The sequence below is a fragment of the Saimiri boliviensis genome, chromosome 5, assembly GCF_048565385.1.
Source record: "Saimiri boliviensis isolate mSaiBol1 chromosome 5, mSaiBol1.pri, whole genome shotgun sequence".
Lineage (NCBI taxonomy): Eukaryota > Metazoa > Chordata > Mammalia > Primates > Cebidae > Saimiri > Saimiri boliviensis.
In genome coordinates, this window is record NC_133453.1 from 116,738,629 (window position 1) to 116,761,519 (window position 22,891).

The window sequence follows — 22,891 nt, forward strand, 5'->3', positions numbered from 1 at the left end:
TTACACATTTCTTTCAAATGCACATGGTACCTTTATCAGTAGTCCAGACTTCATGCTATAAAATAAGTCTTAATAGATTTTAAAGGATTCGAATTAGACAGTGTCTGTTTTCTGGCCACAATAGAATTAGATTAGAAATCAATAATGGAAGGATCTTTGGAAAAGTCTTCAAAGCGTGGAAACCAAATAACACACCTCTAAATAGCCTACGGGTCAAATCAAAGATCAAAAGGGAAGGTATTTTGAACTAAATGGAAATGAATATACAACTTTTCAAATTTTGGGGGTTCCATGTAAAACAGTATTTGAAAGAAAGTCTATAGTACTAAAACACCTAAAATTTAAAAAAGGGTTTAAATCAATGATTTCAGTCTTTGTTAGAAACTAGAAATAGAAAAGCAAATTAAACCTAAAATAATCAGAATAAAAGAAATAATAATTATCACAGCAGAAAATAGAAAAACCATAGAGTAAATCAATAGCAGTCAAAGTTGGTTCTTTGAGATCAATAAAATTGAGAAAGCTGTAGCCAGACTGATCAGGAAATAAAAGAGAGAGGGAAGATACAAGTTACCAGTATAAGGAGTGAGAGTTGTCATATCACTGCAGACTTTCTACAGATATTAAAAGAATAATAAGGGAATATGCTTAACAATGTAATGCTAATAAATGCATTATCCTAAAGTGGACAAGTTGCTTGAAAGACCCAAACTATCAAAGCTCACTCAAAAAGAAACAGATAGCCTGAACCACTCTGTATTTTAAAAGGAATTATGGTTAAAAAAACACTTCCACAAAGAAAGCTCCAGGCCCGGATGGTTTCAATGGTATATTCTACCATATTTTTAAGAAAGAAATAATTTCAATTTTATAGAGATTCTTCCAGAAGAAGGATGGGAGCCAGGCATGGTAGTTCTTTCCTATAATCCCAGCTATTCAGGAGGCTGACACAGGAGGATCTCTTGAGGCCAGAAGTTTGAGACCAGCCCAAGCAACATAGGGAGATACTGTCTCTTAAGGAAAAAAAAAAAAAAAGGCAGGGGGGTTATTTTTCAACTCATTCTCTGAGACCATTCTTACCCTGATATGAAACTAGAGAAAGTTGTTAGAAGAAACTAAAGCTACCAGCCAATGTCTGTCATGAATGGAGATGTAAAAATTCTTACCCAAACTTTAGTAAATCAAAGCCAACAATATTTAAAAAGGACAATTCATCGTGAGTGTGTTAGTCTGTTTGCATTGCTATAAAGGAATACCCAAAGCTGGGTAATTTATAAAGAAAAGCGGTTTATTGGGCTCTCAGTTCTGCAAGCTGTACACAAAGCCTAGTGCTGATATGTGCTTCCAGTGAGGGCCTCAGGAAGCTTACTATCATGGTGGAAGGCAAAGGGAAGTCAGCATGCCACATAAGATGTCACATGAGAGAGGAAGCAAGAGAAAGTGAGAAGATAGCAGGCACTGTTTTTTTTTTTTTTTTTTTGAGACAGAGTCTTGCTGTGTTGCCAGATACCAGGCTGGAGTGCAGTGGCGCAATCTCAGCTCACTGTAATCTCCGCCTCCTGGGTTCAAGCAATTCTCCTGCCTCAGCCTCCCGAGTAGCTGGGACTACAGGCACGTGTCACCACACCCAGCTAATTTTTGTATTTTTTTTTAGTAGAGATGGGGTTTCACCATATTGGCCAGGATGGTCTTGATCTCTTGAGCTTGTGATCCATAAACAACTAGATCTTATGTGAGTAATAGAGGAGGAACTCATCCATTATATCATAGAGAACACCAATCCAAACACTTCTCAGTAGGCCCATCTCCAGCATTGGAGTTACATGGCAACATGGGATTTGTAGGTGACAGAACATCCAAACTATATCAATGACCATGTAGGGTTTATCCTAAGAATGCAATGCTGGGTCCACAGGAAAAAAATAATCATGTAATTCATCATATTAATAGTGAAGAAAAGAAAACTGTAAGATTATTTTAATTAAAGACAGAATCCAAAATCCATTCCTGCTAAAAACTCTTTTCAAACTAGAAATAGAAAGGAACTTCCTCTAACTGATGAAGGGTATTTATGAAATGAAAAACTGTTGCCTAACGTCATACTTAATAGTGAAAGCCTGAGTGCTTTTCTCCTAAGGTAGCAACGTCTGTTCATCATCACTGCTATTCAACATTGTACTGCAGTTCTAGTCAGTTCATTAAGGCAAGAAAATAAGTAAAAGGCAACCCTGTTTGAAAGGAGGGTGTGAAACTGTCATTATTCATAGGCAATATGATTATGCAGAAAATCCTATGAAATCTATGCAAATGCTACCGGAACTTACAAACTGAGCTTAGCAAGGTTATAAGATATAACATCAGTATACAATAATTAACTGTATTTATAGTTACAAGCAATATACAGTGAGAAACTGAAAAAAATGATAAAACATCAAATAACATGAAATAGATACATTTGGTAGAAGTGTAAGACTTTTACTCTGAAAACTTTATATATCACTGCGAGAAATTTGAAGAGAACTAAGTAAATGGAGATATATACTGTGGATCAGAAAACTCAAAACTGAAGATGCCATGTCTCAAACTGTGGTATTGATTCCAGTCCCAATCAAAGTTTCTGCAGGCTTTTTTTCCCTTTCAGATAATACCAAGCTTATTCTAAAATTTATAAGGAAAGGCAAAAGACCTAAAATAGTCATAATTCACAAAAAGAAAAGAAAAAAAGTTGAAGAAATTACACTACCTGATTTCATGACTTACTGCTATAAAGTTACAGTGATCAGTACTGCGTATGTGGTGTTGGTGTGTAGTTAAACATATACATTAATGGGAAGCAGAGTCTAGAGATAGACACACAGATGTGTTACATTAATTTTTGCTGAAGGTATTTTTGAGGAGAGTGTAATTTTCCCAAACAAGGTATTAGAACAGTTTGATAGCCATATGCAAATAAATGAACCTCAATGCTTACCTCCTACCATGTACAGAAATAACTCAAAATTGGCCAAGACCTAAATGTAAAAGGTAAAGCTATAAAACATCTGTAAGAAAACAGCAACAAACCATAGAGGCTTTGATTTTCGTCAAAATTTCTTAAATACAGCACAATAAACACAAACTATAAAAGAAAAAATCAATCGGGCTTTAGCAAAATTAAAAACTTTTTCTTTTCAAAATATACTAAGAAAATAAAAAACCAAACCACAGATGTGGATAAAATATTTATGAAACATAATGCCCAAAAAGGAACTATTATTTAGAATAATAATAATTAAAACCAAAACTAAAACCTCTTATGACTCAATATAACTCAATAAGAAGACACACAACACAGTTAAAAGTGAGCAAAAGATTTGAACAGACACTTAACTAAAGAAGACATGTATGGCAGATAAGCATATTTAATACTCATCATTAGTCCTTAGAGAAATGGAGATTAAAACCACAATGAGATTATACAACCACAAGATTGGCTGAAATTAAAAGGAGTAACTGTAGCAAGTTTTGGCTACGATGCGGAAGAACTGGAACTCTCATACACCACTAGTGGGTATATTAAAAGGAATAGCTACTGCTCTGTCTCCCCTAGGCTGGAGTACAGTGGTGCAATCATAGCTCGCTATAGCCTTAACTCCTGGGTTCAAGTGATTCTCCTGCCTCAGCCTCCTGAGTAGGTGGGACTACAGACACCACCATGTTTTTTTTGTGTGTGTGTGTGACAAAGTCTTGCTTTGTCACCCAGGCTGGAGTGCAATGACGTGACCTCGTCTCACTGCAACCTCTGGCTCCTGGGTTCAAGTGATTCTTCTGCCCCAGTCTTCTGAGTAGCTGGGATTACAGGTGCCCGCCACCATGCCCAGCTAATTTTTATATTTTTAGCAGAGATGGGTTTTTACCATGTTGGTCAGGCTGGTCTCCAACTCCTGACCTCAGGTGAGCCACCTGCCTCGGCCTCCCAAAGTGCTGAGATTATAGCTGTGTCTTTGTTTAACTTTTATTTTTGTAGAGACAGGGTCTCAGTATGTTGCACAGGCTGGTCTTGAACTCCTGGGCTTAAGTGATCCTCCTGTCTTGGCCTTTGAGAGTGCTAGGATTCCAGGTATGAGCCACTGCACTCGGCCAGCAACTTCTTAGAAAGCTAAACATACACCTATGATTCAGCCTTTCCACTTGTAGGTGGAATGAACATATGTGCCTGTGAAAACTGAAAGTAATTATCTCCATGTGAATGTTCCCAGTTTTATTCGTAATAATGCAAGATAGCAGTATTATACTATTAGCACAATTATGTTCTTTTAGCATAAGGAACATGTTTGCTTTTTTCCACTTCCTTTGCAGGCATCTTTATATGTATTTTTGCCAAAGCTCTTATTTCACTGGAATGTGTCTAATGTGTAATCTGTCTTTCTGCCACTGTGGAAGATAACCGCTTTAGTTCCCACCCTTCTCAGTGCTGCAGGAGGGGAGACAAGAGGGCTGGATTCTGGTCCCAGCTCTTGACACCTTGGGCTGACCAGGCACTTCCTGAGACCTCAGTGTTCTCTTCTGGCAATTGTATGCGTTAAATTATATGTATTCTTCCATGGATGTTTTTGAGTACATGCTGTGTACTAGGCATGATTTTAGGTCCTGACAACGCAATGAAGAAAACAGGCTGTGGTCCCTGCCCTCATCGAACCAGTTTGTGTTAATTTGTTCTGTGCAGGACATGGTCCTGGGTTTTGACAGGACAGCCCATGTTTTCTTTTTTCTTTTTCTTTTTCTTTTTTTTTTTTTTGAGACAGAGTTCTGTTCTTCTTGCCCAGGTTGGAGTGCAGGGGTGTGATCTTGGCTCACTGCAACCTCTGTCTCCTGGGTTCAAGTGATTCTCCTGCTTCAACCTCCCACGTAGCTGGGATTAAAGGCAGACAACACTGTGCCTTGCTAATTTTGTATTTTTAATAGAGATGGGGTTTTTTCATGTTGGTCAGGCTGGTCTTGAACTTCTGACCTCAGGTGATCCACCACCAGCCTCGGCCTCCCAAAGTCCTGGGATTACAGGCATGAGCCACTGTGCCCAGCCAACAGCCTATGTTTTTGTCTCGAGGAATTTATGTATTCATAGGAAATGGAGACAAAAATAAGTTAAAAGACGAAACTATGAATGTAAAACGTGTTAGGAAGGAAACAATATCAGAGGAGACCCTGCTTTAGGCAGGGTTGTCAAAAGAGGTGGCACTTCAGTTGAGATTTAAAGGCAGGAAGAGAAAAGGTGCTCACTGTGTCCTGGTCGTTGTCTCTTCTCTCGGAAGTCTGGATTGAACATAAGACTGATTTGATTTCTTCAGTCGTAGACATCTCTAAATGATAATAGCTTCATGGGGCCATCTGTTCTTCACCTCACCGCTTTCTTCAGGGATTTTCATTGTCTAATTCAGGATATATAAATGGCAATACATTAAATGGAATTAATTCTCCTTTCTGATGTTTAATGAATACTACTTTGGCCCATAATTCACAAATGATTGAGGCACAAGAAGAATAAAATGAAGTGTATATCCTCTGGTAAGCCTAAGCCAGAGATTTCATAAATTGGTGTCTAGCAGGCAAATCCTGAATCCAGAGAGGTTTCTCTTGGCTTATGGTATTTTAAAAGTTAAGAAATTTCACCTAAAACCTTAGACTTGTGGCATTGCCATTTAAATCTTTAGGTGTGGCCACTCCAGGCTCATGTTCCTACAGCTTGTGATCAGTCAGTACTGACTGGCAGAGCCTCCTTTGATGGGCATGTGCTCTCAGATCTCATTGCTTCTCCTTGTTTGACCTGCTTCACTCACCTGTTGTCACCTATCTGGCCCCCATGTGAATTTGTTTGACTACGAATCATCTGAGGGGAATTTTTTTGTTTTGTGTTTAAATATCTGTGCCTGGTACCAGCCGACTTGGAGTCGGATCTACTTGTGCCGGGCTGGGTGATTCTGATGTGCAGCCAGGGTGAGGACCACACTCCTAGGACTGTAGCACTGGCTGTAAATGTACTTTTGTTACAGCATTCACCACTGGAGCACACGCTGTCGGTAGTGGGCGGCTCCTCTTTTACTCTGTTCCTGGGATACCTGGTAGTAGGTGCTTTAAATACTTGTAACATAAATGAATAAATTGTATTTTAATTTGATACGTATTTGAAAATCCTTGGAAAAGCATTTTTTAAAAACCCACATTTCCTGACCAGGTGCAGTCGCTCACGCCTGTAATCCCATCACTTTGGGGGTGAGGTGGGAGGATTGCTTGAGCCCAGGAATATTAGATCAGCCTGGGCAACCTAGTGAAACCCATGTCTCTCTCTCTCTCTCTCTCTCTCTCTCACACACACACACACACACATACATACACACACACACACACACACGCACACACACAATGCCAGGACTATGGGCATGATGGTGAGTAGTCCCCAGCTACTTGGGAGGCTGAGGTGGGAGGATTGCTTGAGCCCAGGAGGTCAAGGCTACTGTGAACATAATCACATCCCTGCACTCCAGCCTGGGCAACAAAGCAAGACCCTGTCTCAAAAAACCTCTATATTTCTTAATTTAGATATGTGGATTTTTTGTCGTTGTTTTTGTCTTTAGTAGATAACACATTCACGTGGTTTTAAGATCAAAATGGAAAAAGGAATATAGTGAAAAGTCTCATTTCCCCTTCTTTTCCCTGTCTGACCAGTGCACTACCCCTGTGCCCTCCCTACCCCCCAGTCAGCAAGTACAAGCAAATCCAACCATATATTCTAATTTTACCCCCTTTTTACCCTAATGGTAGCTTCCTAAAAATAATGTTCTCTCTTTAGCCTATACATATCTTGAAGATGTTATCGTGTCGGTAGAGAGCTTCCTTTTCTTTTTTCTTTTTTTTTTTTTAACAGTTGAAAAGTATTTTTCATTGTTTGGGCCTACTATGATTTACTTAACAAGTACCTAATTGAAGGAAATTTGGTTTTTTCCTTACATTTCTGCTGTGAGCAATGCTGCAGTTAATACCCTTCTCTGTATGTCGTTTTATAATCACATGTGTGCATAGTATAGCTCTATGATAATAAATTTCTGTCTGGGTATGGTAGCTCACGCCTGTAATCCCCGCACTTTGGGAGGCGAAGGCGGGCAGATTGTTTAAATTCAGGAGTTTAAGACCAGCCTGGGCAACAAAGTGATACCCTGTCTCAGTCAATTAATCAATAAATTCATTCATTCACTCATTCATCCTGAAGTGGAATGGCTAGGTCAAGTATATGCATATGTAATTTTGATATATGTTATACATTTCTCTATTAGGTGTTGTACCAGTAGATCTTATTAATTAAAATTAGTACTGGCATTTGGAATATGTTTTTAAAAGAATATTTACTGTGTTTTGTTTTGTTGTCTTTGTGGAGTTAGAGGAGTTATTTTGTTGGTTATATGAATTTTGATAAGAGTAGTAAGATTTTCTAGATCATTGGTTTCCACTAATGGCCAAAGACTCATAAGAGGTTCTCAGATTCATATGCCAAACAAACATCAGCTATATATATATGTCTTCCATATATATATGTACATATCACACAAGTGTATTAGTATATATTTTAGCTATACATAGATACTGTTGTCTTTAATGAAATTAAAAATTATTTTAATAGTGTTACTGAAGTCTTAGTTCAGATAGTAACAGCTCAACATCTTGTCAATGGCTCTAATATTTTAGATGGTGATACGGTTTGGCTGTGTCCCTACCCAAATCTCATTTTGCATTGTAACTCCCATAATCCTCACCTGTCATGGAAGGACCTGGTGGGAGGTATTGAATCATGGAGGTGGGTTTTTCCCATGCTGTTCTTAACGATAGTGAGTGTCATAGATCTGTTGGTTTTATAAAGGGCAGCTCCCATGCACAGACCCTCTTCCTGGCGCCATGTAAGACATGCCTTTGCTCCTCCTACACTTTTCACCATGATTGCGAGGCCTCCTCAGCCCATTAAACATCTTTTTTTCAAAATAGATTACTTAGTCTTGGATATTTATTCATAGCAGTGTGAAAATGAACTAATATAGATGGCCCTTGGATTTCAGTGATGTATTCATTCTATGTTCTATCAGTTTTTTTGAAGTAACTTAGTCTGTAGATAGAGAAGAATAGAATCAACATACTATACATGTTCTATGAGTGCCTATTTGCTTATTGTGTAATAAAAATCATCTTTCTCTTGTAGATGTCCCCTTAAGGACCAGTCTGCCACCACCATTCAGAAATTATAAATATGGTAACCAATTTTTTTATTTTTAAAAATATATATGAATACAATTTTACATTAGTTTGTTACGAACTTATGCTTTGTTTTCAAAAATGAATTGACTATCTGTAAATAAAAGCCAATTTGGAAGTTTATTTAGAAATACAGGAATCCTATTATATTGCTCAAGTCAATTGTAATAGGAAGTAGAATATTTGCAAGGAATAGCATGTTTGGCAAAACTGTGTTTAAAATGCGTTTTTCTGCCAAGTAATTAGAAAAGGAAAAATGATTGAAGACTAATAATTAAAAGAAGGGGTTTAACATTTTAAATGCCAATAATCTGAGCATGTTATACAGTAGTTTCATATGGTACAATTGATGATTTAAAAATGGAGTAATAAGGCAAGAAGCTAGATGTCATTCATGATTTGTTGTAAAGATGGCACAGTTATTAACCTTCAGCAGAGTGACACTTACAAAACTTTGAACTGGAGACTTCATTTGAAAGGTATGATGCACCTAATAAATATTTCTGTTAATTGGTGCAGACATTTTAAAGTATCAATTTTTTATTACCTTAGATTTTTTTTTTTTGGAGTGGCTTTTCATTCTGTTCTTATTTGATAGAACAACTTATGACCTAAAATCCTTTGAAATCACAGTCTTCACCGTGTGTATGCATTTTAATATCCAGAAACTAATTGTGAGGTTATAAGGGGTAGTCAAGCAGAAGTTGAAGGCACTGAGTGGAAAGCACTTTGATTTATTGGGCTTAAAGAATTTACATACTCAATATTGAATAAGAGAAAGGAATAAAAAACATGATTAAGGTAAATATGAAACTTCTCAATTGTGGCTTTCAAGGCTTTCAAAATATAATGTCTTGAAATATAGCCTTAAACTTGAATCAACTTACAAATGCCATTTTAAATTAGAATAGTTACATATGGTTTCCTTTTTTCATGGTGTGTGTTTTGTGTACGTGTATGCAAAGCTGTGTTCCATCTAAGTTCTTTTGAAAGAAATTTTATATAATAAAAGCATTAGAATATCCAAGTTGCTAAGCATTATTGTGGTAGATAATGTACCTTTTAGGCTATTCTACCTTATTAGCATCCTTCTGTCCTAGAATTTCTATACTATTCAGATGAATTGTCAGAAAAAATGAATACATTTATCTATGAAGAAATTATAGAACCACTTGAGTTTTGATAGACTTCAAGTGGCTTTGTCCGAGTTTGGCTCTTTAACAATCTTCTGCTTTGTGTTAAACAAGAAAGCCTGTAGTATTGTTTTCACCTGTCATTGTCATCCAGGATTGCCACCTCACGGTCTGTGGACAGAGCACTTTGTTGGCTATTAGGGAGTAGAAAGAGTGTGGAGTCAGATTTCAGTTTTGCCAGGTACTATCTCCCTCCCCTAGGGCAAAGGGCTGGTTCTCTTTGCCACCAAGAGCCTGAGATTTCTCAGAGCCCTCCTCCCATTTAATTGGCATCCACATCTCTTGACTCACCATGTATGCTACTCATCTTTAAATCCCTATTGTCTAGACAGGAGGGCATACAAAAATGTGGTTGTTGTAAAGTGTGGACTGCTCATCCCTATTTCATAAAGCTGTGTGTGATGCTCCACAAATATAAGATGCTATGTTTATGAGGTTGCTTTCCTCAAGGAATTTGTATGAAGGAAACAATGCCCACAGGTGATGTTTGTGATAATTACAAGGATTATTTAAAGATGCAAGAACAAGGGAAGTAGCTTATTCAGCACAGAAAGGGACATTAATACATCTCTTTGCTGGTTTGTCATTTCTCCTTTCTTACCCACTCCTCATGCCACACCCCTTTCTGTTGGAGAGAAAAATCTGGCAAAAACTTCTGTTCAAAACATTTCTTTTTCTGCTAAAATGTATAGCCATTTAATTATGTGGTGGCCAAACATATTAGAACAGCAGGATTTCTAGTTTAAAGGCTCATTAGCAAAATGTATAGAACGTAATTAATATTTAGTAAGGTCAGACTACAGTTTTGCAGGTTGATTGTAATAGACTGAACTCCTGTTATTTAAAAAATTACTATTGGCTTCGCTCACTTGTCTCAAATAATAAACATATCTATAGTAAGATAAAGAGCATGATAGATAAGTCAGAATACTAGGTAAGCTGAAAGTCAACTTCATTTTCTTACACACATTGTAAGCTTACTTTCAGCAACTATGGTTTCTTTACATCCCTAATATGCATATTTTACTTAGGTTATATTTATTTTTATTTCTTAGGAATACAGAGTCTGAGGATTATGTTGACCTTGTAAGAAAAATTGCAATAGATAACTGAAAGTTGACTATTTAAAATAATGATCAAATTCAGGGTGCTAGTTCTTATCTCAATAACCACCTTATTCTGTATTATGAGAACATAGTTAAATAAGGTCTGTTTTAAAAATAGATTCTTTCATTTCATGTCACTGTTGGAATTCCTTGTTACAACGTGATTGATAGGAATGAGTTTTAGATTAAGGTTGGGAGTTTAGTCAATAATACATTATAATCATAATGCATGCATTAAATGGTTAAATAAAAATGAATAAAGAATTGGAAACTTTCTGCATTTCAACCTGTAGAATGGCTGCATACATTATATAATTAAGGGCTGATTGATTGCTGAGTTAGAATTTTACCCAAGTAAGGAGAAATTACTGGAAATGCACACTGTAGCCCGACTTTAAGATAAACAAATTAGAGTGAAGTTGGTTGAATAGAGCAGATTAAATGGTGTGAGCCCATGCAGTATTTACAAACCAGGAGTTTTTAACCAGTATTAACCAATATTTATTAACCAGATATTAATATTCTTGGGCATTAGCAGCCTTGCTCAGATTACTGGTGGTCCCAAATACAGTGTTTGAATTCTGAGATGGTAACACCTGTATCATCATTTGCTCTTGTCGTTGTATCTCATCTGAGTAGATTTTTTTGAACTGCATTTGTTAATGTCTATTTTAAGACTTTTTTTCCTTTTACATTATTTGCTAATGCTGATCTGTAGTGACTCCAAAAAACAAGATATAGTAATGTGATTCTCTTGTCTTCCGTTCTAAGAAAAAATGTGCTGAGTTGACATAAAATTCTGACATACGCTGCTGTGTGTCAAAGACCAAGTCTTTAAAAGACAAAGAAAGATCTTTTACTTCAATTTTCATTATCTATAAAAGTAATTTTTCTTTTACTGTATAGTATACTTCTAAGTGAGTCTGGTTATAAAACAAGAACTTACACTTCTCAGTTTCATAACCACCCTCTACTCTACTCATTTTAATAATTTGAAAAAAAGTTTAGAATAACCCATGTAAAAAGATAACTTACTTTTTTCTTTCAGATACACTGAAGATTATTCATCAAGCCCATAAATCAAAGGTATGTTCCAAAGGTACAGTATCTGGCACATAGCAAGTAATCAATGTTGGTTGAATTTGGGAATAAGTGAATGAATACATGTACATCTAAAATGTTTCCCATTATAGTAGCGCTTTTTATTTTGTAGGTACCCTTTCTACCACCTTAGCATTTTCACTGAAGAAAAAATAAGCTGTTTCCCTGTTAGTAGTAGGTCCTTTTTAAAAAAGTATTAATTTAAAAAAATAAAGTATACCATATTTTGTTTATGAAGCATATATTTAACATAAAATAAGCATAAAACTTGGAAAATGAATTCATTTTACAGATAAAAGAAACTACTTATTACTTCTCAATCCAGTCTCTTGGATTTTCTTAATTCTCTACCAGGACAATAGGGCCAGAAGCCGATGCAAATAATTCACTTATTCTGATTTGATCCTTGCTGTGTATAAGAGAAGGCACAGAACTGTGGCTCTGGGAGCACACCTTTTGGCTCCACCAAGGTTCTGAAGTTGTCTTGCCTTTCCCAAAGAGAGCTGTTTGTTTATGGGTTTGTTGTGTGTTTATGTTTCTGTTTTTATGAAGCCACAATCAAAGATTTGCTTCTCATACGCACAGAGCAGAGTGATCTTTTTTCTTTAATCACAGTGGCCTTCTATAGAGTCCTCATTAAAGTCCTTTTGGCCTCCATCCAGAAGCTAAGCAGGGTAGGACCTGGCTGTTCACTGAAGCAGTAATCTTACCATATTATATAAACTACTCAGGAACAAGTTATTATTCATCATATCCCAATACCTGGCACAATGCCTGACTCATTGGAGTTTTTCCATAACAATTTTTGAATGAAGTATTTATGAGTTCATTTTATTTCATTGTCTTCTCTAGTTGTAGATGTACTCCATACACTCAATCACCTTTCAAATAAATGAGTATCACAGATCACAAGAAAATGGCATGCGGGCATGCCTGTTGACTATTGATTAGTAACTGTGTTTTAAAATTTATTTTATTTAAATTTTTTTTGTGGGTTAAAACAACACACATTTATCATCTTCCAATTTTGGAGGTCAGAAGTCCAAAATCAGTTTTACTGAGCAAAAGCCAAGGGTTTAGTAGGATTGGTTCCTTCTAGTAACTTCATTTTTTATACCAAGGATTATACATGCCAATTTTAGGATATCTGTTGTGAAATGCCTCAAAATTTGTCATGCTCACACGTGTCTGGGGCTGTGCTATGGAATCTGCCCTTTTGATTGCTACTACAATGTATGTCCACTGTATTGGAACTTTGTCCAATTTTTCTTCTTTGGGACAGGAATGTTTTCAACCTCGTTCCTAAAATGTAGAGAATAGGAAATGTCCTATTGTATATTTTTATATATTATATATATCTAAAATACAAATATAAATATAAAATAAAGTTAAAACAGTATGCTCTTTGAAGAGGTTGTTGAGCGAAGTGTGTCCCCATTCTCCATTCATTGCTGGATGATTTACATTGTTTGGCTTTTCATATGATCGTATTTCTGAAACGGAGTAAGTAGTGAATTATTCCTTTATCTTAGTGAAGACATAGTTCATCGTGTTCAAATTATCAGTATTATAACATTTTTAAAAATCTGGAAATTCTGTCATTGGAAGACAGAAAAAAAAAAATCTTAGAATTGTTACTTACATTTAAGACATATGTTTCACACCGCAGGTTCTAGTTTTAAAATTAGGGCTTGTTTTTCCAGTTGAACAATGTATTTGTTTAAGGGAGATTCCCAAAGCAATTAAGTCACTTAGAGTGCTTCTGGAATCTGGCTTTATAAACTTTCTTCCAAACCGTAATGATGCTAGTTAAGTACAGACTGTATTATGCACTGGGGATGGTTCTGCAAGTTTCTGCTTCAACTTTTCTAAGGAAAGAGTTCAATATATTTTTACAGATACAGTTTTAAACCTTCAGAGAAACTTCATCCACATGTCCTCATTTGTGCCTTATCCAGCTCACAGTCATTTTTCTCACTCCCAAGTGATGGCTGTCCTTTGCCTTTTCTGTTTCCCGTCTGCGGGGTCTGTGGCATCGCTGGCCTGCCCTGTCAGTGTTCCAGCTCAGCTGTGACTTTAATCTCCTTCATCAGCCAAAAGGAGAGACTTCTAAATAATTCCTGAGTCTTAATAACTCATTCATGAAAGGCATTTTCCCCATTTTCCTAATTTTCTAGGCTTAGAGACTTTCCTGATTATAATTACTAGATATCCTCAGAAATTTCTTCCTATTCCCACAAAGACTGACTGTATACCTTCCCACCAGAGCCTTCTCTCTCTCTTGCTCTCTCTCTCTCTCTCGCTCTCTCTCTCGCTCTCTCTCTCGCTCTCTCTCTCTGTGTGTGTGTGTGTGTGTGCGTGTGTGTATTATGGATGATAATCAGTGTTTGGTTTATAAAGTCACAATAATTTCTATTAAAAAGTTTGAAATAACAACTTTAATTTCCATCTTATGTGTGGACATCATACCCTGGAATAAACTTTATAAGAAATGTGCAATATCTTAAAAAAAAAAAAACTTAAAAACTTAAAATGAGGCTGTCCTTCCTCACCCCTCACCACACATATACTTGAAAATATAAATCTAAACTCTGGGATTAATTTTTCAGACCCATTAAAGTGAACTCCTCTCAAGATCTGTGCATTTTATTGTGTGAAACTGTACTTCAACTTAACAAAACAAAACCTGCTATGAGGGTTCCAAAATAAGACTTAAATAGAAATGCTTAGGATATTTTAAATAGGAAGATGCAACAGCATAAAATCATTCTCTCTTAATTTACGTATTTAATGCTGCCCCAATAAAATACTTGTGTATATATGTAAACTAAAGAAGCTGATTTTTAAATCAGTATGTAAAAAATAATAATCAGAAGAATTCTGAAAAAGAGAAATGAGAGTAATTAGCTCTAACATTTAAGACATATTATAAAACTATAGTAATTAGACCAGTATGTCACATGGCATTAGAACACTGTCACATGACCTGGTAATTTAATGGCACAGAATTAAAAGTTCAAAAATAGACCCCAGTATTTTAAAATATGGAAATGGAGTGTATAGTAAATTTGGCATTTCAAGTCTGTAAAGAAAAGATGGAGGCTTGATAAAATGGTATTTGAATAACTGGGTAAACATCTAAAAAAACAGCTAAGTTAAATCCATGTATTTTTCTTTATGCCCAAATAAATACCCCTTGGATTAAAAAACCCTTAGATGAGGATAGAGATGAAACAGATGAAACATGATTTCATAATTTGTTCAAGTTGGGCCACGGGTACAGGGCAGGGGGCTTATTATCTGTATATAATTATATTTGACATTCTCCATGATGAAAAATTCAAAAAATAAAATTCATGAAAACATTTGAAGAGAATAGGGAATTTAAAAAATATTGGAGTGAGGAAAGTTTTTCTAAGTATGACAGAAAACTGAGAAACAATATGAGACTGGTACATTTTACTTCATTCACTAACTTATTCCACCAAAATTTATTTAACACCTTCTGTGTAAACAAACAAACAAACAAACAAAAAACCACTGAGAATGGCCGGACGTGATGGCTAATGCCTGTAATCCCAGCACTTTGGGAGGCCAAGGTAGGCAGATCCCAAGGTCAAGAGATGGAGACCTTCCTGGCCAACATGGTGAAACCCCATCTCTACTAAAAATATAACAATTAGCTGGGCTTGGTGGCGCACACCTGTAGTCCCAGCTACTCTGGAAGCTGAGGCAGGAGAATCTCTTGAACCTGGGAGGTGGAAGTTGCAGTGAGCTGAGATTGTGCTACTGCACTCCAGCCTGGCGACAGAGTGAGAATCCCTCTCCAAACACACACACACACACACACACACACACACACACACAGAGAGAGAGAGAGAGAGAGAGAGAGAGAGAGAGAGAGGAACAAATGAAAACTGGGGGGAATTTTCTAACTTATGGAAGAGGCTGAATTTCCTTCACCTATGAAGATATTCTGCAACTCTATTGGCTAAATTAGTCTACAACTCCATGCTTAACCCACAGCTGTCAGATTGGCAAGAATCAGAAGGCTTTGCTAACACACTGTTGGGAGGCTGTGAGAAACAGGTCCTCTCTGTGGTCCTGTCCTCCCTGGAGAACTAGATAGCTGGTGGATGGGGATTGGGAGGAGACTGACTTCACTTTCTATTCATATGTGCTTGGAGAACTTTGTATAATGAGTAGATATTACTTTTTTTTTTTTTTTTTTTTTTTTTTTTGAGACAGAGTCTCACACTTGGTCAGGCTGGAGTGCAGAGGCATGAACACAGCTCACTGAAACCTTTGCCTCCCAGGTTCGAGATACCTCCTGCTTCAGCCTCCTGCGTAGCTGGGACTACAGGTATGTGCCACCACACCCAGCTAATTAAATACAACTTTTTTTTTTTTTTTTTTTTTTGTAGCGATGGGGTCTTGCCATCTTGTTCAGGTTGGTCTCAAACTCCTGGGTTCAAACAGTCCTACCGCCTTGTCCTCCCAAAGTGCTGGGATCACAGACTGTATTCCCTATTCTAAAATGATTGAGTGAAGTATTTTTTCTTTTGATCTGTATGCTCTGGAATTTAAGCCCCTGTGCTCTGTAGTGAATGAGGTCCATGAATCCTGCATGCCTAGGGCTTCTGATTTGGCTGCTAAGAGGCCTTTCTGCTGACTCTCTGTTTCAACTGTATTCTAGAAATAGAATATGTTGCTAAACAGGTGTGTTCTGGTTGACGAGGGTGCTGTGTGCCCAACCAGTGGTCACGTCTTTGTGCTATGTAGGAGCAGATAGCCAACTTTAAATTTTCACTTGTATTTATGGAGTCTCACTGGATTTGTAAATATCACCGGAGAGCACTCTCGTTTACCTCCACCCCAAATCACATAGAGAAATATTCCAATTAATGTGACATGGAATCAAATGCTATTTAGCTTGAGCAAGGTTTTTAGATATGTGGACTTTTGGCCATTTGAAGTATACTTGTAGCCAGGCATGGTGGCTCATGCCTATAATCCCTGTATTTTGGGAGGCCAAAGTGGGAGGATCACTTGACCTCAGGAGTTCAAGACAAGCCTGGGCAATATAGTGAGATCCCAATCTCTACTAAAAAAAAAAATTAGCTGTTCTTGGTGGCACATGCATGCAGTCCCAGCTACTCAGGAGGCTAGGATGGGAGGATTGCTTGAGCCTTGGAGATTGAGGCTGTAGTGAGCCATGAGCCATGATCACACCACTACACTCCAGCCTAGGTGACAGATTGAGATTCTGTCTCAAAAAAACAAAACAAAAAAAGGAAGCACACTTGATTCTTTCAGAAGTCAGACTGACCAGAGCTGAAAGCTCAGCTCAGCTGCTGACCAGGTCAGGATGACAGGAAAAGATGATGACGGTGCAACAACGCAACAGTGACAGCTAACAGAGTGTGCTCACCCTGCGAGCAGCACTGCTGAGGGTTTATATGCTCCATCGTGTCACCCGTACCACAAGGTGATGAGGAAAGGGCCCTCTCCTCCCCTTTTCTGCCGATGAGGAAATCGAGTCCTAGAGAGGTCATGTAGCTTGTTGAGAACACACAGCTGGGTGCCAGTGGAATCTGGATTTGCATCCTGATCTGCATTCACACCCACACCACAGAACTCTCCCCAGTGCTTTACGTGGTGTGTGCACTTGGCAGATCCTCACGGTGCCTCTGATCACTGCTCTCATTACGGCCAGGAGAGTGGAATCTACGTAGACTGTTGCTGTGCTGAAAGTTACAACTCTGTGTCTTTGAAAAGTCTCACCAGATAAGCCTATTAAGTACTGATGAAATGCAGATTTTCTTTCTTTTTTGTTTTTTAGACAAATGAACTTGTGTTGAGTTTGGAGGATGATGACAGACTCCTGCTGAAAGAAGGCAGCACTCTGAAAGCAGCTGGAATCGGTGAGGAAGGGGGCCTTGTGTTGCTGGAGGGGAGACTCACTCTCCCGGCCTATGCTAAGGCCTGGCTGATGGTATTTGGATAACTCACTGGAAAGTAAATGCTGCCCTTGGCCCCCTTGACACTGCCTGGTAACTGTTCAGAGGAGGAGGACGAGAATGATGTGCATTCTGGTCTCTTCATCGAGGGCAGTAGGTGTCTGCTCTCCAAGTGTGCAGAATGCAAATGGCTCTTTTCAGAAAGTGTGGTCAGAACTCCCCTGAGGGTCATTTTAAGTGATGGGTTGTTAGTACCATGTCTACTTACTCTTACTATTGTCACTTGAGCCGATGGTTGGAGAGAAATGGACGTAGTAGAACTAATGAGGAATAATGAAACATGTCGTTGTTTGTATCACATGCAGTGTGGTTTTTGAGAGTCTTCTGAGTCACTCACAGCTCACCAAGGCATGGAATTGAAAATGGGAGCCTGGTGTGTGCAGCTGGAAAGTACCTGATTGGGCCTTCCAGCCTAGAATGTGCTGTGGTTTTATTATAAAGAAATGTTATCTGACATGTTTTGTGACCATTAGATGTCACTGTTATTCTACGTATATGTAGACCTAAAGCTGATCTGGCAGAAGAGGGAGTGGAGATTGTTCGGTAGGTCTGAATGGTTGAAGGCAGTGTGCTCCTGACACACCTCTGCGGTCGGTGACTGATGCAGTGTCACAAGCCATGCTGCTGCTTAATTATTTGTTAATTAATTAATTTTTTGAGACAGAGTCTCGCTCTGTTACCCAGGCTGGAGTGCAGTGGTGCAATCTCAGCTCACTGCAACCTCTGCCTCCCAGGTTCAAGTGCTTCTCCTGCCTCAGCCTCCTGAGTAGCTGGGACCACAGCTGTGCACCACTTGCTTGGCGAATTTTTATATTTTTTTTAGTAGAGATGGGGTTTCACTATACTGGCCAGACTGGTCTCGGATTTCTAAGCTCAGGCGATCCACCTGCCTCGGCCTCACATTGTTCATAATTATTTATATGCACTGGTTAAGGAATACAGTAAGTGAGGTGCACACTGGGAAGCCTGAGATTTTTTTGACGAGTATTCTTTTGAGTTACTTTAATCACATGTATCAGGAACTTACTTCTGATTGACTCGTGACTAGCATGAATTCCTGACATAGATCTGATTTAAACACTATCTTAAAGAGCATGTTGTGAAATCTTAGACTCGATTTCTGTGTTGACGTCTACAATATTTGCTAGAGTATTCATGTCTTTCCATGTTATGAATATATAAGGTTATTATTTTGAAGAATGCTTTTAAATTTGGCATTTGTTTCTTCAAATGCTATTTTATTATTGTAGCAGGTGGCACCTTTGTGATTGGGCATGTGGTACCCAGAAGGTAGCCCTGCTTGTTGTTAAAGCATACGGCACAATGAATATTACAGACTGACCAACATTGATGGGGTAATTGACAGACAGCTCCATGGAAAACACTGGAAAATCCAAAAACTAAAAAAAGAATAATATTTCACAGGATGATAAAGTTGACATTTCAAATAAAGAAAGAATGATTTAGCTAGAAAATTATGTCAAGCTCATTGCCAAAGCATTCAGGAAAATACAATTCAAACCCTTATCGCATCTCTTTTTTTATTACAAAATAAATTCTAGATGGGCTAAATGTTATAATGAAAAAAATATTTTTTAAAGAAAATGTAGTTCAATAATTTTATAATCTTTGGAAAGAGAAGAGCTTTTTAAGAATGACCTGAAAGAGAGAAGCCATAAAGGGGAAGACATGATAGATTTGACTACATAAAAACTAAAAACTCTAAACAGAGTTAAAGAAGAGGCAATAAACATTGAAAAATATTTGCAGCATATGCAACAGATGAAAAGTTATTAGCCTGGGGTCGGGCGTAGTGGCTCACGCCTGTAATCGCAGCACTTTGGGAGGCCAAGGTGGGAGGATCACTTGAGGTCAGGAATTTGAGACCACGCTGGCCAACACTGAAACCTCATCTTCTCTAAAAATACAAAATTTAGCCAGGCATGGTGACACATGCCTGCAATCTTAGCTACTCGGGATGCTGAGGCATGAGAATGACTTGGAACTGGAAGGTAGCAGTGTCAGAGAGCTGAGATCACACTACTACCCTGCAGCCTGGGCAACAGAGTGAGACTCTGTCTCAAAAAAAGAAAAAGGAAAAGAAGTTATTAACTTTATAAAGAGCCCTCGTAATTACTATGAAAAAGAAAAATTCTACTGATAGAAGAAATAACTCACATATGAAAAGTAGTTTCACCTTATTAGGAGAGAATGAATGCTTATTAGAAATGAGTACATAGGTACTGTTTATATAGCAGAGTCTAGTGTTAAGACTCTAGTCTGGGGCCAGGTGCAGTGGCTCACGCCTCTTATCCTAGCAGTTTGGGATGCCAAGGCTAGTGGATCGCTTGAGGCCAGGAGTTCCAGATTAGCTGCACAACACAGTGAGACCTCATCTCTATAAAAATAAAAGTTAGAGTCTAGAGCCAGAGTGCTTGAGTCCAAAACCTGATTCTGTCTCTTACTGTCTGGGTGACCTTGGACAAGCAGGAATTGTTTTAAGATTAGCAGACATGAAAAAAATGGCATTGCCCAGGGGAGTGCATGGTGTAGGGAATGGATACTCTTTTTTTTAAATTTTTTATTTTATTGCATTTTAGGTTTGGGGGTATATGTGTAGAACATGTAAGATTGTTGCATAGGTACACATGTGGCAGTGTGATTTGCTGCCTTCTTCCCCATCACCTATATCTGGCATTTCTCCTACCACTATTGGGAATGAATATGACCTCTGATTTTCTGCAGGTCAGTTTGATCAATAAAACTTTCTCAAGTTCGAATTTCAGTGATACTTGTTTCTAAGTCAACAGGGACAAGCTGTGAGGTTATAGATGAGGTTATTGATAGGTCTTTCAGAGGGGTGGTAGGGTTAGTCCTGACCTTCCCTTTATGTGAATCACTGCAGTAGAGCTTGATTTATTGACTAGAAATAGAACATATTGTGTGATTCCATTATTGTTTGGGTTTTTTTGTTTTTGTTTTTGTTTTGAGACTGGAGTCTTGCTCTGTCAGTTGGACTGGAGTGCAGTGGCACAATCTTGGCCCACTGCAACCTCCACTTCCTGGGTTCAAGCTATTCTCCTGCCTCAGTCTCCCAAGTAGCTGGGATTACAGGCGTGTGTCACCACGCCCAGCTGATTTTGTGTTGTTTAGTGGAGGTGGGGTTTCACCATGTTGGCCAGGCTGGTCTTGAACTCCTGACCTCAGGTGATCCACCTGCCTTGGCCTTCCAAAGTGTTGGGATTACAGGTGTGAGCCACTGTGCTGGACCTCATTATTGTTTTAAAATGTTTAAAATATACATGTAAGATTATTGTTTGTGTGTATATGGAGAAAAGAACATATGCCAAAATTATAGAAATGGTTTCTTGAGGTGGTGGCATTGCCAGTAATTGATATTTTCTTTTCTTTTCTGTATTATCTAAGTGCTCTTCTGGTGATTTAAAAATTTTTCTACAGTTTACATGTATTCCTTGTAACTAAAGGACTTTTTTTGTTTTTTTGTAAGTATAAACCCATCAAATTGGGGGGAAATTGGTTAGAATGAAGGCTGTGCATTTTGCTTGCTTTCTGGCCTTCTGTAAGCCACTTACCTTCTCTGAAATTCTATTTCGTTTTCTGTAAAAATAGGAATAATGAAACCTGTTGTAGAAGGATGTCATGAGGTTGTGTAAAACAATGAGGGCATCGGGAGGAATGTGCGTAAAAGGCTCTTAGGAACAACTGCTTTGTCTGGAAACTGTCCTGGAGAAGACAATTGGCAAATGTTTTGACTTCACTAAAATATTGAGTTGTTGGTCTCATTGTGATTAATTTCAAACTGACTTATGTAATTAACCATCTGTAAAGGTGAGAAGCAAATTCCTCTTTCTGTCCTCTTACTTTAAGGATATTGGTTCTGGATCAGTCAGATTCTTTTCCCAGATTCTCCACTCATTTCAGGGTGGTATGAGGACTCCAAACTGCCCTCCTGACTCTGGCAAGCCAGCAGCTTTGGGCTACAGGGAACAATTTTCTCTTTGTTATCTAAAGTGCTGTTGCTATGCTCTTGCGGACAAGCTGAGGTTATACCTGGGGAAGGAGATGAGGGTACCTGGAGAGCAACAAAAAATTCAAAGTGGGAGTTGAGTTGTGAAAATGATACTTGAAATATGTGTTGTTTTTTTTTTTTTTTTTGATGGAGTCTCGCTCTGTCACCCAGGCTAGAGTGCTGTGGCGAGATCTTGGCTCACTGCAGCCTCCGCCTCCCGGGTTCAAGTGATTCTCCTGCCTCAGCCTCCGAGTAAGTGGTATTACAGGTGTGCACCACCACGCCTGGCTAATTTTTGTATTTTTAGAGAGACAGGGTTTCACCATGTTGGCCAAGCTGGCCTCGAGCTTCTGACCTCAAGTGACTCGCCTGCCTTGTCCTCCCGAAGTGCTGGGATTACAGGCGTGAGCCACTGCACCCGGCCTGAAATATGTGAATTTTCTAGGGAATTTTTTCTCCCTCAATGCCGTGTCTGGTTAGGTTTTTAAGAGGCTTAAGAGAAAAATTTGAAGCCTTCCCTGTCTCCCTTTTCACCACTTGATCTTGCTGTAGAGCTGTCACTCTGCTATCACAGTGAGTTGCCATGGGAATAATGCCAGGGTAACAAATTTATCATTAGGAGTTTTTTTGCTGGAGTTGTGAAAGGAAAAGAAAGGCTGCAAGTGGGGAAATTAGGGGAAAAAACATGTTTGAAGATTTCTTTTCTCATGGAGAAATCCTCTAGTTCTTTTCTTTGGCTTTTTATCTGCACTGCAGATCCCAGTGGAACATTTTACATCTGACGTCAGTGGAAGATTTTGCTTGTGGACTCAGTATGAAAATACGTACTTTAAAAAGATTTGCTAGGTGGAAGCAAAAAGAGACTTTTACCTAGAAATGTTACTTAGAATTTAAAGATTGTTTTTACCTTGTTACCAGCAATTACAGCTTTATGGACTGATTCCCTTAAGTAATACATTTACATGTATGCTTTTTTTTCTTTAAGTGTTATTTTCTCTCTTTTATTTTGCTACATTCTACGACTGTTGTCTTTCCAATCTAGCCTGGTTTAAGAGAGAAACTGTGGCTGAGTAATTCTTCAAAGCCAGTTGTGTTTCACTGGAAACATTTTAAAACAAGATACAGTGGCCAAACCGTAAGTGCTTATCTGAGGAAAGCGTTCTCGGC

General features: G+C 38.2%; 1 protein-coding gene across 15 annotated transcripts in view; it reads left to right on the top strand.

Annotated features, from left to right (window-relative positions):
* The window catches only part of C5H2orf76 (chromosome 5 C2orf76 homolog), a 63,970-nt gene that overhangs the window by 36,884 nt on the left and 4,195 nt on the right, over positions 1 to 22,891 (top strand). For 14 of the 15 annotated variants that reach the window (XM_074399875.1, XM_010342158.3, XM_074399870.1 and 11 more), the window contains 3 exons: positions 8,222 to 8,272; positions 11,622 to 11,659; positions 17,517 to 17,598. In XM_074399875.1, coding sequence (XP_074255976.1) covers positions 8,222 to 8,272; positions 11,622 to 11,659; positions 17,517 to 17,598 — 171 coding nt within the window. Of the gene's footprint in view, positions 1 to 8,221; positions 8,273 to 11,621; positions 11,660 to 15,922; positions 16,038 to 17,516; positions 17,599 to 22,891 lie in introns of all 15 variants that reach the window. The other variant, XR_012517794.1, reaches the window with a different exon arrangement.